General features: G+C 43.8%; 1 protein-coding gene across 1 annotated transcript in view; it reads right to left on the bottom strand.

The window, feature by feature from the left end:
- LOC109099171 (protein Wnt-9a-like) overlaps window positions 1-15,554 on the bottom strand; it is a 32,252-nt gene extending 16,698 nt beyond the window's left edge. The window contains exon 1 of the mRNA XM_042717770.1: window positions 15,352-15,554. Coding sequence (XP_042573704.1) covers window positions 15,352-15,554 — 203 coding nt within the window. The remainder of the gene's footprint in view (window positions 1-15,351) is intronic.
- Between the last annotated feature and the right edge of the window lie 211 nt (window positions 15,555-15,765).

Raw genomic sequence — 15,765 nt, 5'->3', positions numbered from 1 at the left:
CAAATTATGAGTCCCAGACCATTTAAAGTTTTTATTACAGGTGTTCACATAATGCATGAGATTATAACAGCACTGGTGTGTTATCTTTAGGGTTGTATGATTTTTCTCCACTTGACTTTTTCCATCATGCTATCTCACAAGAGTCTTTGCTGCAGTTCTGTCACTCAGCGCTCTGGTGCTTGTTTGCCCCTTTTTTATTACTGTCATCACTTCATATTACCCGTGACATATCCGTCATATGCATTTTCTGTGGTGATGGTTGAACTTTAATAGTTCGTTACACACTCTGGAGGTTCTTGCCAGGTTCCTTAAAGTTGTTGTTTGTTCTAAACTCTGTAGTCTGTCTGTTCAGCATATTTGTGATTAGACCTTGCAATAAAGCGTTTATGAATAATGGATTACCAGCAGAGATGATTTCAAAGATGAAACTGAGACACAGGGAAAGCAACAACTCTACAGTGTAATGCAGTAAAGCAAATTATGCACTTTTCTGTAAACCCGAGGATTTACTAAGTCAAATACTAATGTTACTGCACACTGACAGCACATGATTGTAGTGGTTCTCACATGTGGCACCAAATTAATGTTATGAGTTTGGGTCACACGTCACTTGAGGTGAGTGTGGAGCATCAGGTGACTCTTCTCTCTTTTACCTCGGGTCCCAGGTCAGGAATTTCACCTTAACAGTAAAAGAACAATCAAGGAAGTAAATAAATTGCAAATTGTAGGAAGTTTGTCAGCTGACCAATCTGAAGGATTTGTAAGATATCTGCAACTTGTAGAGCCTCTTTCCTTATTAACACAATTTTATTAACAAAAAACAGACAAGAGTAACTAACACTGATATAAAATGAATACCTATTTATGGATACATTAACTTCATTTCCTTCTCCTCAAGAGCTTTTTCTGAATTTAAAAGACATCTGTTTATGTTGTCCACAGAAACACGATCACACTGAATTGCAAGTTTTCCACACCGCTGTGTGGAAATGGGGTTTCATACTTTGCCATTCTCTCTGCTTGCTGTCATTTACATGACAAATGAGTGACATTCCATTCACAAGCTCAAGATCATGACCTTCTGTTAAACTGTTCTTTGCATGCACCATAACAGTAAGTGTTGCATGTGAGCTATGAAATTGTTGGCTCACAAACAACATGATGTCAGAAGAGAGGAGATCATTTGGGAAATGAAAATTCTCCTGTGGGAGAAGAAAGGTCAGTGGATAATATTAAAAACCTGTATTGTTCATAGTATGGCAGAGAGATTATAGAAAACAGATGTAAAGAGACACAGTATAACTAATCTTACTCAGAACACTGACAGTTTGAGTTATGGACTACTAAACAACAGTCCGTGAGGCTTACATCACTCTCGTGACTTTCAACATGCTTTCAAATCTTCAAAGATTCCATCCAGTCGGAGGATATCAAACATGTTTGATATTTTCAGCCAATATTGCGCATGTTGTTTTTGTTTGTCATGCGTTTCCTAGCAAAAAGGCGCACGACTCTGAGTTAGTTGTAATTGGAACAACTTAAAAGTCTTGTAGTGTGTGATCCTCAGTCATTTAATGTATGATAGTCAGTTGTTCCTCTGTGACATTTACAAAGTCGGTAAGTGTATGATGCCTAGCGTTTTAAAATCTGTTCAGATTTTAAAAGTCATGTAGTATATAGCTTTGCCATAGCTACACATTGTGTACACCTGTCTCATTTTGCATCTTGTTTGTTCCCATTGTGACGAGTCAGCTGCCTCCTCCCTGATAATCACCGGCACCCCGTCCTAAATCGCCGCCCTTCACCAGGCTCCCGATAGGAGTGGGTGTGGGAGAGAGGAGGGGCGCTGGATGAGTCAGGGCTGGCGGCGTGTGATGGGGCACACCTGAAGGAAATGGAGCCTCATCACCGCCGCTGTTTAAAAGCCCAACGCGCCTCTCCTCGGGAGACCGGTCTCTTCCCCGTGCATGCACACTGGTGTCCTCGTGGGTCCAGGAAGGGTGCGTTGAGGGACTCCCGCGCCACCAGAGACGTGAGCTGCCGGACCCGCGGTCCGGTCGAGAACCGCACCCGTCTACACGGCCGTCGGGCCAGGATGCCGGGCCGTCCATCCCCTGCAAGCGCCGCGGCCAGCGAGGAGGATGAAGCCGCTAGAAGAAGCCGCCGCCCCTCGCGCCCCGGACCGAAGAGGGGAGCGCGTGCGGCCGCCGGACTCCGCCCCTTACCTGGACCCTTCCCTCCGTGAACACTGCCAGACCCCCACGAACCCCGCAGCACGACGAGGACACCAGATTCCCTGTTGTTTTGGACACTGTTCCCCTTTTGGACACTTTATTCCCCCTTTGTTTGGTTTTTCTGTTAAATAAAAAACCTCTCCGAGGCCTGACGCCACGCCCACTGTGTCTGTCGTTGGCTCGTCCCGTCACAGTGGTGGAGAATGCGGGCAAGGCGGAGCCTAGACAGCGCAGTTGGGAAACACCTGATGACGTCACTCCCTCTCGTTTGCAAAAGTGCGCGTACCCGGACTGGGACGGAGAAACGGAGGAGACGGCCTCCCAACCACACAAAGGGGTAAGTGACTTCTCTTTTACAGTCATTTTTACCCTGTGGTTGGTTGAGGCTGTCGACTAAATCCCGTTTCCTCTGTCCCTGTTCCGGCGCGCTGCGAGAGGGAGGACTGCCCGGAGAGGAATCCCCGCCTTGCCCGCATTCTCCACCACTGTGACGGGACGAGCCAACGACAGACACAGTGGGCGTGGCGTCAGGCCTCGGAGAGGTTTTTATTTAACAGAAAAAACCAAAAAGAGAGGGAATAAAGTGTCCAAAAGGGGAAGAGTGTCCAAAACAACAGGGAATCTGGTGTCCTCGTCGTGCTGCGGGGTTCGTGGGGGTCTGGCAGTGTTCACGGAGGGAAGGGTCCAGGTAAGGGGCGGAGTCCGGCGGCCGCACGCGCTCCCCTCTTCGGTCCGGGGCGCGAGGGGCGGCGGCTTCTTCTTCTAGCGGCTTCATCCTCCTCGCTGGCCGCGGCGCTTGCAGGGGATGGACGGCCCGGCATCCTGGCCCGACGGCCGTGTAGACGGGTGCGGTTCTCGACCGGACCGCGGGTCCGGCAGCTCACGTCTCTGGTGGCGCGGGAGTCCCTCAACGCACCCTTCCTGGACCCACGAGGACACCAGTGTGCATGCACGGGGAAGAGACCGGTCTCCCGAGGAGAGGCGCGTTGGGCTTTTAAACAGCGGCGGTGATGAGGCTCCATTTCCTTCAGGTGTGCCCTGCTAGCCCTGCCGCCAGCCCTGACTCATCCAGCGCCCCTCCTCTCTCCCACACCCACTCCTATCGGGAGCCTGGTGAAGGGCGGCGATTTAGGACGGGGGTGCCGGTGATTATCAGGGAGGAGGCAGCTGACTCGTCACATTCCCCCCCCCAAGCGACATCCCCGTCCTCAGAGCGCAGCCCACACGGGAGTGCTACCTTCCTCAACCAGGCCCCAAACGGTCAGAGTGGGCGGGGCGGGGATTCCTCTCCGGGCAGTCCTCCCTCTCGCAGCGCGCCGGAACAGGGACAGAGGAAACGGGATTTAGTCGACAGCCTCAACCAACCACAGGGTAAAAATGACCGTAAAAGAGAAGTCACTTACCCCTTTGTGTGGTTGGGAGGCCGTCTCCTCCGTTTCTCCGTCCCAGTCCGGGTACGCGCACTTTTGCAAACGAGAGGGAGTGACGTCATCAGGTGTTTCCCAACTGCGCTGTCTAGGCTCCGCCTTGCCCGCATTCTCCACCACTGTGACGGGACGAGCCAACGACAGACACAGTGGGCGTGGCGTCAGGCCTCGGAGAGGTTTTTTATTTAACAGAAAAACCAAAAAAAGAAGGGGGAATAAAGTGTCCAAAAGGGGAACAGTGTCCAAAACAACAGGGAATCTGGTGTCCTCGTCGTGCTGCGGGGTTCGTGGGGGTCTGGCAGTGTTCATGGAGGAAGGGTCCAGGTAAGGGGCGGAGTCCGGCGGCCGCACGCGCTCCCCTCTTCGGTCCGGGGCGCGAGGGGCGGCGGCTTCTTCTAGCGGCTTCATCCTCCTCGCTGGCCGCGGCGCTTGCAGGGGATGGACGGCCCGGCATCCTGGCCCGACGGCCGTGTAGACGGGTGCGGTTCTCGACCGGACCGCGGGTCCGGCAGCTCACGTCTCTGGTGGCGCGGGAGTCCCTCAACGCACCCTTCCTGGACCCACAAGGACACCAGTGTGCATGCACGGGGAAAGAGACCGGTCTCCCGAGGAGAGGCGCGTTGGGCTTTTAAACAGCGGCGGTGATGAGGCTCCATTTCCTTCAGGTGTGCCCCATCACACGCCGCCAGCCCTGACTCGTCCAGCGCCCCTCCTCTCTCCCACACCCACTCCTATCGGGAGCCTGGTGAAGGGCGGCGATTTAGGACGGGGTGCCGGTGATTATCAGGGAGGAGGCAGCTGACTCGCCACACCATGTAAATATAGCTCTTAATTTCATCTCTTCTCCTTGCTTCCACAACCACCAAATGACAGAGGAAGGGACCTTAAAATGGATCTAACAGCAGTACAGATCCTCCTCCTCTCACACGGGGATTTCTCCCTCGAAGACCCACCGTCCACTACACCATTGACAGCCTCTGCATGTTTTCCCAGGCGTGGCTCAACACTCAATGGAGAGCATATCTGCTCAGAGTTGGTGCTTGAGGGTTGCTTAGTAGGTATTTGGACTGGGTGCTCATGCATTGTGTATCCGTCTTCACAGTATTTGTGCGAGAGAGGAGGATCTCAGCCCCCCAGTGTCTGCAACAATGTCAGTTCACCCTCCTGAGCAAATCCATCCTCTCCCTAATCCTGCAACTGATCCAGAGCCACAGCCCACACCCACCACAGTCATAGAGCAAGAGCCCATTCCCGCCATGGAGCTAAAGACTGCTTCCGTCCCGTGGCAGAGCCTGATGCCATGTTCATCACGGAGCTGACGCTCATTGAAATGTTTGTCTGGGAGCTCATAGAGCTGGATGCTCAGGACTATGTTCCTGCCTATGTTCCAGTCCCAGCGCCAGGACACACAAATTCTCAGGGGGGCTAATGTAGCTGGGGGGGGGGGTTATTTATAATATACTTTATATACTTTATAATACTCATTCGGAGAATCAGATCTTTGGATTAACATCATGTAAATTCACCCATTTCTCAACACATACAAGTAAATCACTGCTGAACTAGGAGAAGAATAGAGTGAACTCTATACTGTATTTAACTACACTACGTTTCTGTGAATAAAACACATCATCGGATTTAATTTTAATAGACACTAGTGTATATAACGAACTCACAAACATCTGTGTGTATTTAACTAATGTCTTTTTTTCTATTAATTAATTTAAATGTCTGAAACCTAAAATAAATTTTATGTGGTTTAAAACACTAAGCGCTAATGAAAAGCACTAAGCGCGTCTCTGGCTCAGCGCCAGACAAAGTGCGAAAACATGTTTGAATTTATTAGTGATGTTCTAACTACACCAGTGATCGTCTGCATCGAATGATAATCGATGCAGTTTGAGGGGTCGGAGAGGGTCAACTGAATCTGAGGTGGCACAAATCAGATCCGAGGGATACCCCTCAGTTGAAATCACGTTCGTTTTAGAGTGCTTTCCACATTTAAAATCGCATTCCAGGGGTGGTGGGGTGGGTCATTCAGATCATTGCAGGGGGGCTTCAGAACGTAATGGGGGGCTAAGCCCCGTAGCGTATACTTGTGTTGCCGCTGACACAGAAGAGCGTACACTGCTTGCATGCAGCCTATATTCTCCAAAATGCCGCTATGGTGATGTGGAGAGACACAGAGGAGACGAATTGTTGAATAAAGTCATTTTTTTTATTTTATTCTTTTTTTTTTTTTTTTTTTTTTTGCTTAAAAAAGTATTCTCGTCACTTCATAACATTATGGTTAAACCACTGATGCCATATGGACTATTCTGACAATGTCTTTCATATCTTTCTGGACCTTGACAGTGTAATTTACTTGGCAGTCAATGGGACAGTCACAAGCCTCCCGGTTTTCATCCAAAATATCTTAAATTGTGTTCCGAAGATGAACTAAGCTTTTATGGGAATTGAACAACAACAAATCGTTAAATGATTGACAAAATTTTCATTTTGGGGTGGAGTATCCCTTTAAATATGAATTTGTTTCTCACAAACATGCAGCTTTTCATTTCATGTGGATTGTTGTGATATTTTTATCAGCTGTTTGGACTCTCGTTTCAATGGCACCCATTCACTGCAGAGCATCCATTGCTGAGCGAGTGATGCAAAGCTAAATTACTCCCATCTGTTCTGATGAAGAACAAACTGTATATCTTGGATAGCCTGAGGGTGAGTACATTTTAATTTTTGGGTGAACTATTCCTTTACATAGAGTTGTTTATTTTGTCTTTAAGTGTGTACTTAGTGAGTTTATAACTGTTTATAGTAAATATCTGCAAACAAACTACACAGCAACACTCAATGTCACTGCTTTGGTCCCACCACAAAAACAAGTCCTCACACACCCACTTGCACAAGTCCTTATACCCACAAGACAGTTAACAGTCTCGAATATAGACAAAGCGAACTTGCTTTCAGCGAGTTTGGGCTTGCTGGTTGTGTGGTCTCTTGGCTGGCAAGTCAGGGACCCCAATTACTTCAAATGCATGCCAATCATTCCCCCCAGCTGTTGACCCCAAACAAAGCCTTTTCTCAGACACCCCCCTCCCCACCCCAACCCCCACAGCTGTCTACCACAGTAACCCAAAACAAAGACAGATGTGAGGAAAAGTGTGAGTTACTCGCACAAGCCAAACAAAAACCTTCGAGCAGTCCATTCGTGTTTCTGATTTGGCTTGGAATGTACTTCTTCAATTCTCTGGACAAAAACATGGCAATCGTAGCCAGATCTCAACAGATGTGTCAGCAAGATGGATTTAGCATTAGTCCACGATGTTCGTTCCGACAGAGTGTTTCAAGATGCTTTAATGACATTTCACACATCACAATGAATGTTACAGATACCAGAAAGATACCAAGCAAGTCGAAATTGCACAATATCTCCTCAGTGTCAGTGAAATGAACCTGTGGCCTCCAACCCTGACCCTGTCTGAGCTGACTTTGTTGTCAGAATAGTTCCTCCAGGAGGTGAGGGGCCCAAGAAACACTCCACTAGAAAAAGAACACCTCCTCAGTTGGGTACTGAAAACACCTCCTCCTACTCCAGGGTTAGGAGAACATCTACTTCAGAGAGAGCTAGATGAATTTCAGGTTGCAATGCTGGAGTCCCATCTAGAGTTTGGCTGGCTTCACGCAGCAGGAAAGCAAAAGTGGTAGATCCAGCCAAGCAGCAGTGGCAGCCTGTTTTACATCTTTCCGCCCCCACGTGTGGCAGCCAAAAAATCCTAATGACTCCTTTCATAATGATCATGCTCAAGCGAATGTTTACCTGTGGGGTGCGGTTAGCGTTGCAGGTTAGTGATTACTGGTTTGACAGGTGGATATGTCGTAAGACTTGCTGGATGTGTTTATTGTTTATGAGTTTATGAATTGTGAAGGAATTGTGGCAGCTGATAAAGTATACAGGTGTTGTGTATTATGTTAGGAGAGCAGTAACTGATCAATATCTTTACTATATATATATATATATATATATATATATATATATATATATATATATATGTATATATATATACATGTATGTATGTATGTATGTATGTATGTATGTATGTATATACTGCATATATGAACTAGAACTTTTCCATCTTTCTCTAAAATTCTTAACAGAAATTTGACCCAAAAAAAAAGCATTGTAGTAAGTTGTATGATTATCATTTTTGGGACTGGAATCAATCATGACCACTAAATGCAAGTCAGCATATAGAAACTGTTCTATGCGGTGACAAATCTTCATGAACCTTTAAAATGATCTGTGAATTAACAGCGAACCGTCTGCCTCGCAAGAACAAAGTGCTCCCAAATAGCAAGAAGATGACGGGAAATGACGGCAATAGTTGAGTGACACACACAGGATGTGAACGAGTCACCATGACCTTAAGAGTCACTGTGGGCTGTGGCTGTCTAATGAGACTTGCTCTCTGGATTCCCAACACCAGTCACTGGCACAATAGCTGAGATGTTGAGAAATATCAGGTTGTAAATTAGTCAGTTCTAGTCACGACAGAACACAGAAAAACTGCAGATGTACATACACAGGATGACTAAAAATCAATCGGACACAGATAGTCATTCCAGAATGTTTGAAACATTTCGCAAAGAAAAGTGTTTTCCATGTGCTAGTGGGGCCAGATGGATGAGGATGACATGTTTATTCACTTGGCACTAATATTTTGTTTGGCAAGGTCACATGAGTATGTACTTAAAATCATTAACAGAGTTGCCAGTCTACTACAGCTGTAACCAGGTGTAATATCCAAAGGAAAAGTTAATGGACAATACCTAGAACATCCCAAAGGAAAGCTTAATTTCTTAGGGGATTTCTCAGTAATGTTTGAATTAAATATCAACGTTGTCATTTATGTTTGTCTAAAATTTATTTGAAAATGAGCCAGTCTTAAATAAGCAAGCAATTTGTAGAGAGACACTATGTGTAAGTTGAGTTGGTGTTTATCTATGGAAAAATAATTGCCATGATGCTGTGGATTGTTGCTAGACCATTGCTAAAGAAATGTCTCAAGTTCACCTGCCAAAATCATACATTAAGTCTTGGGAATGTAGTAGTACAGTACATCTTTCCTCAACAAGATGCATGAGTTGAGATATTGTTCATGCCTGTAGCACAAATGGTGTGGGACAAGTTCAGCATTTAACAAAATTGTTTTTAGTTTAATACCTGACCAATCCCTGGTCTTGGAAGAATCTGATGACAAATTAATTGAATAAAATTGAATCCACTGACGTTTGAATGTAGAACGTAAGTACCATATTTTCCAGAAAATGACTATAAGTCACACCAGGTCAAAACTGCATTGTTGAAAGAAAAAGACACAGGCAAGTCACACTGGTGTGGGTCCAAATTTATTATTACTTACATTATATAATCTATAATACCGGTAAATAAAATGAAACATTCACAAACATGGAAAGATTAGAAACATGCATTTTATTTCCTTCAACTCCATAGAATATCATTTTACATTAACGTTATTTAGAACAGGATTGAAAAATATAAGTATAAAACAAACATAAATTATATATAATGCCATTCATTATAAACTATAAACACCAAGCAAAAATGAAGTTATCTGAAGTGAAACTGGAATTACACTTTATTTTGATGGTCACCTTTAGACATTTTGTTGACTAAAAGTAACTTTGCAACTGCATGTCAACTACCATTCATTAAAGCTTTAGTATAGTGTTATCAGACTGTTAGGCTATATGGACTAAGTTGACTATAGTTGGAAAGTTACTCATGTTAGCAGATATTAAGCAGATGCTCTACAAATTCTTTAATGATTAGTAGTTGACATGTAGTTGCAAAGTTACTTGTAGTCAACAGAATGTCTAATGAGGACCATCAAAATAAAGTGTCTCCCAAAAATGAAGTCACCTGAGAGCGGGAAATGTCTTATACAAATAAACTTCAGCAAATATACCTCACTCATTCAGCAGGAATCTAAATGTGTGCACTTATAATAATGGCATTATATAAGTCGCTTTGGAACATGCAGTCCCAGCATGTTTCAGATGACAAAAAAGTGAAGATATGATGTTAACTTGACAAATATAGCCATAGTTTTTCATATTGTTGGAATCTCTTTTGAAATACAATTGAGGAGACACTAATGTACCTGTATTTACTGAGGTTGTTTTATTTGGAAACTAGCCTGAGAAGCAGCACAGCAATAGTCTCCATTCACTCGAAGTAATCACAATGGTGCCTATGAGAAACAATAATAACAGGGCACAATATCTTAGAAAATAACTTAACTATATATGTAGGGGTAGTAGAGTGGGGGACACACAGTACTGTAGGTTGGTGCGTACAGTACCGTGCGTGTGGTTAGCATTAGTAAGAGGTTTAACCACAGGGCTCGACACAGGTCAGCTGCTCAGCGATGGTGACTGTGTGACTGGCACAGCATGGGTGCACCACAGAGCTCCACATGACTCTACCTATCGACCTCACACCATGGCACTGAGAACCCCAGCACCCAGTGACAGGTACGAGAGCTGCTCCACTCTCTCATTTGGGCTTCCACTAAAAGCCTTTTCTAAAAGCATGCAAACATAGCCCTTAATGATGTGTTTTTCCTGACCATAAAAGCATAAAAATGGACTCGAGAGGATGGGAATCCTAACATGCTTTGACTGCGGGGCTTAGTAACGTAGCATTTATGGTTGCGTGACAATATAATGACACAGCATCTATGACACTGATTCTATGGGTGCGCTGATACATTGATCATCTTCATTCCAAATAGAAGACCAAAATGTCTTTCACGGAACCAATTAATCTTAAAATGACAGCTATATTAGTTACAGTTATTTATATTTGCTACTGACAGAAATTATATAGCTTTTTCTACATATTAGAGACTCCCGAAAAGTCTGTGTGCCTTGTAGTTACAAGTACTGCAGCTTGTGTCTTGAGGAACCAAAGACCAAAATGTCTTTCACAGAACCAATTAATCTTAAAATGCAAGCTATATTAGTTGGTTATTTATATTTGCTGATGACAGAGATTATATTTTCCTACATTTTAGTGACTCTTGTTAAATCGGAGTGTACAAGTACTACTACTGATGCCTAGAGAAACCAGTTTGAAGTACTTAAATTTTTATATAATTTATTTATATAATAATTTAGTAGTATATAGTTCCCCAGTTCAGTCTTAAAGACCAAAGACTGATTCGTGCGCGTAAGCTACCCTAGCCAAAACCATCTATTGAGACATTCATCTGTGGTTGTGTGTTTTTGTTTGTTTGTTCACGTTATGCAGGCAGTGCGGCTCTAACAGACTAAATGAAAAGGCAAACAGCTTTAATTCAAAACTCCAAGTTTGATGCAAGCATAATGAAACGGAAAAAGCACAAACTCAAGGTACATTCTTGGTTTGTCTTGCCTACTGTTTTGACGTCAACACCGGGTCCACGTAATAAATGTGCATGTATGGTTCATAGCTCAGGGTTTTTATAGTCATCTTATGGTTTTTCAGTCATCTAATCTTGGCCGTTGTCACTGATCATTTTGGCCCCAGAGTCCACCCAAAGCCCTTTGTGGCGGAAAACAGCCTGTGGTGGGAGACGGAAAACACATGACATGGTAGTGCCGCTAATTAACGTCATTTCATCAATCTTCAACCACCAAAAGCTATTCAGATTCCATATTGGCTTTCCGGTTTTGCCTGGCAATGCGCTCCTGTCTGCGATGCCCATCACTGCATTCCCAACAACAGCCTACATATCTACAAAACACACCGCTGACTGGTTATGGCAGGAGCGGACCCGCCCTCTCTTAAAAAATCAAGGCAGACCTCCAAACTGTGGTTGGAGCCATACTACCAGAATATTGAGCCGTTTGGATGCAAGTGTGCCAAACACATTTAAAGACATTCCCCAGAGCAATAATACCATATAATCAAGGCAGGGTTGGGATGACTCCTGTGGGAGAAGCCATTCTCACAGCTTGTCGAGAAAGCCATTGAGGAAAAACAAACCGGTTGAAATATAGAGACACGGATTGATGTTTTTCAAGTGGTTACTTGAAATGTCATGAAAGCCTAAGAAATGTTCATAATCATAAGTGTGTTTATAGTAGAAACGAAACACTGTGCTAAGCTATCCAGCAACGACACACACCTCGGTGGAGTTGCAACTTTAGAAAAGACCATCACGTGTCTGTTAAGTGAAACACTGTTTAAGTTTGATGTAAAGAAAATATGCATATGATTCAGTAGAAAGTCTGTGGATGTGTGTAGGAAGTGGTCAAATGTGAGGATCTTCAGTTGCAGACACTGCTATTCTCTGGCACTGAAAGGCGATCCACCGCAGCTCAGGCAGCCGCTCTCATCAACATTCCCGAGCCCAACTCTAGTCGGGGATTTAATCTGAAGTCTTATGCAGAAAAAAACTGCTTCTGTACAGGGGCTTTCCTGAGAGTTGCGGCCAAAAATACCATCGCAAACAGATCAAACTGACCACAACTACCTTTGAAAAAAACTGCTGCTCTGTTGACCTTCTCTCTGTATCCTCATCACACAGCTCTCTGTGCTCATATCTGTTTTTGCCACTCATTTCCCACTGTGCTAAGGTTTCATAAAGCAGCAGATGATGATTGAAGAGCAGGGCGTTTTTTACAGTAGTGACTCCACCCCCTGGTGGAAACATCAGGCACTGCAAGTACTGCTGCCCCTACTGATAGACAGGTCAAGACAAAACATGACTCATTATTTAGTTAACAAAATCAAAATAAATGACAGGTGAATTACATGAGGAGTGATGCACAGCTTTCACTGCAAATCTACAAATGCAAAAAGCTAAGTCTACGTAAGTGTTTCCTAAAGAAATACTGTGGAAGCTTTGGGCCTGTTCTGACTGGGTTCTAGGGGCCAGAACTACAACGGAACCCTTATTACAGGGTTTTAATGCACATACACGCATCTTGTTGCAGCCAACATCTTCAGCACAGGATTTTGGAACATGTAAGCAACAGCTGGTCTTGTATGACACTTATCACCTGATAAAGATTTTAAATAGTTCCTTGTTAACAGGTCCAGCACATTTCACCAGCCTTCCTTTTAGATGACAAGACATCCGTCATAACTTACTGTTGAGATAGCAATGAAACAGTTTTGGGCTTTTCAAATGGAAACACCAAATAATTTACATCTCTAGAATCATAATTTAGGTGGCAATAACCAGCTTTTCACATATCAGTCTTTACCCTCGTTTCAATTCAGGTTCCCCACATGTGACCCCAGGCTGGCTTCCTCAGGAGATCTGCATAAACTTGTCAAAGCCAGGTACAAAAGAATCTCATTCCTTGGATATTCAGGGCTTATTTTCCCCATGTTTTCCCAGCACGTAACCTCTTGCCCTTTCGTCCCTCAGGCTATTTAAGGTGAGCTCTACACCTAGACAAAAAGTGTGCAGCCCCCGTATTGCTGCATTGTTCCACCACCATTTTGTCCCCAACCAACCGAACCTGGTCTCCCTGTGACTTCTGTTGTATAAGATACAGCTGAAATAAACACTGGACACCTGCCGCTACAAGCTGGAGGGCACGGCTGGTAAAAACTAAGGCTTTGCATTCTTGTGGCCAGGATGACAATTTCAGCAGCGGCTCAACTAGGCAAAGAATCCCACCCAACCCTCAGAGACACAGACCGAGGTCAAACAGAGACTGTGTTTAAGTTTCATATATGCTCCACCGCTCTGGGGAAATTGAGTATGCAACATTGACCCTCTATTTAAGTAAATCAGTGGCCAGAAGATGCATTCGACTCATGGAAGGTATTTATTTGCACGTTAGTGGAAGCATGTGTGACAACATGTCAGATGGTAATGGTTTCGTGCTGTTTCTGGCACAAGGTTGAAATCACTTGTTTGATTTGTGATTGTGTCCTTGTCTTAAGGAGTCACCCCCCTCTTTGACTGTAGAGTTCAACAAAAAGCCTAGAAAATGACACCCATATCAGCATTCAAAATTATCACTCATTGTGTGAGATGAGAAAGAACATCCATAGTGAAGTATATCACTAATGAGTTTCCTATAGTTTGTGTTCATGACCCGATAACACGGAAGTACAAGCAGTTTCCGTGTCGGCAAAGTGCTGAAATTGGCAAAAGTTTGAGTACTTTAAAACAATGGCTAGTTAGCCTCACATATGCATGACGAATTGAATGTTAAAAATATCCAGACATTTATTAGACACAGCCTCTTGACACTGCATATCTGCTCGTTATCACACATTGTAGTTTATCGTTTTCCATTAAATGTGCCAAAAAAACAAGGGGGAAATATTCTTAAGAGGCTAACTCCAATTGATAACAATCTTTCAGATCAAATAATGGAGACTATAAATCTTTATGTGAAGTACTGTCCCACCCATGCGAACGCAGGCCAGCATTTATTAAATTTATTGACTTCCTAAGAGGGGGTAGAATAGGCTTGGACCCAGTCTTCAACCACTGCAGCCCAACAAACCGGTTTACTGCTTCATAATGTTCAATGGGGCCTGAGGGAGCCACTCCCACCCTGGCCCTTGATTTGCACTAACAATATCCTCTCCTTAGCACACCTTTTAACATAGAATCCTCCATCACTGTAAAGCCAAGAGAAATAATGATACAGTGTCATGAACTTCTGAGCAGTTGTTGAACGGGAAAAATTTTCTGTCTTGTGCATCACTACAAATTCTGGGTTAGAACACTAGGAGGATATCAAACGCACACCTGTCCGTGGATTACGTCCAATAATTTTGGATTACATGAACTCATACATCTGTAATTTACATATTCTGTGTCTGTATATAAAAGACTTTCATTGCAGTCAACCTCTCTACTTTTACCCTTCAAACTTGTTGATACAAGTGACAGTGATTTAAAGACGATGATTAAAAGTTAAACACGTTTCTCGAAACATGAAGGCGCGTAATGGAAGAATATCAATAAGCAGAAACGTACGCGTCATAGAAGAACATATTCCAAAGGCGTTCCCGCGGTATCACAATTACCTCAATTAAAATTATGCTAGGAGAATGTTTATAGGGGGAACTGGGGAAACTGTAAATTCAACACACATTCTTGAACTTGCGCTTATTAAACTTAGTGAGCGAGCAGTGGGGGTGCCAAAACGAGTGTTTATGCTGGATGAAGAAATATTATCTGCGATCTGAACAGACGTTTTGGCCACCAGGTTAGAGATCTTCGTAGCTTTATTGTTAACAGCTGTTGAGAGCTGGTCGTGTCTGTTTTCATTCTTCTACAAGCATCTATGAAAAAGACAAACCTGTCCGGCTAGTACCTGTCATTCAAAACATGCTATTGAATTAAGACATTGATAGATGTGCAGATATGCACATTTAATAAACTTGTAAATAAGGGCAAATTTATTGAATTTATAAAGAAGTTATTAACCTGAGACTTAATGCAATCATGCTATAATGCGAACATCACTCAGACTGAATCTGAACTCAACAGGTTGTTGTGGAGAGAAGTTTACATAACATTTCCTAGATTGCATTTCCTTTATTTATGATTTTTGATTCATAAATTTCAAATATATCTTTAGTCTATTCCTTACAAATGTGAAGCTTGAAAAACATTTAAAGATTGAGGAAGAGTTCCTCTGCCTACCCGAAGTAAGCCGTGCACGGTCCAGGCAAGCTGATCAGAAGCACTATAATGGTAAATGATAACCATCCCAGGAGAAGGTGTCCATCCAGCATTTTGTAGCGGCTCTGGGGCAGCTCATTTCGTTCGTCCTGAGTTGCTGTGTAAAATCCCTGCTTGTGAGAACAGCACTTCTTATACACCGAGGATTTCTGTGCCCCTCCCATTCACTTAGAACAGAACACGAGAGAGAGAGAGAGAGAGAGAGAGAGAGAGAGAGCTGGGGGGGACTGACTGGGCAGCTGGATTTTGAAAGACTGGCTTAATTATTTACGTTTGCTGTAATAGGAAAGCTAATAGATTGTGTCTAAGCATGTGCACTAATAATTGTGATACTTCTGAAATGGAGTAAGTGTACCAGTTTTCTTATATAGCCTA

The sequence above is a fragment of the Cyprinus carpio genome, chromosome B2 (genome assembly GCF_018340385.1).
Source record: "Cyprinus carpio isolate SPL01 chromosome B2, ASM1834038v1, whole genome shotgun sequence".
Taxonomy (NCBI): Eukaryota; Metazoa; Chordata; class Actinopteri; order Cypriniformes; family Cyprinidae; genus Cyprinus; species Cyprinus carpio.
The sequence above is the reverse complement of the archived record's forward strand: the minus strand, read 5'-3'. Positions and strand labels throughout refer to the sequence as shown.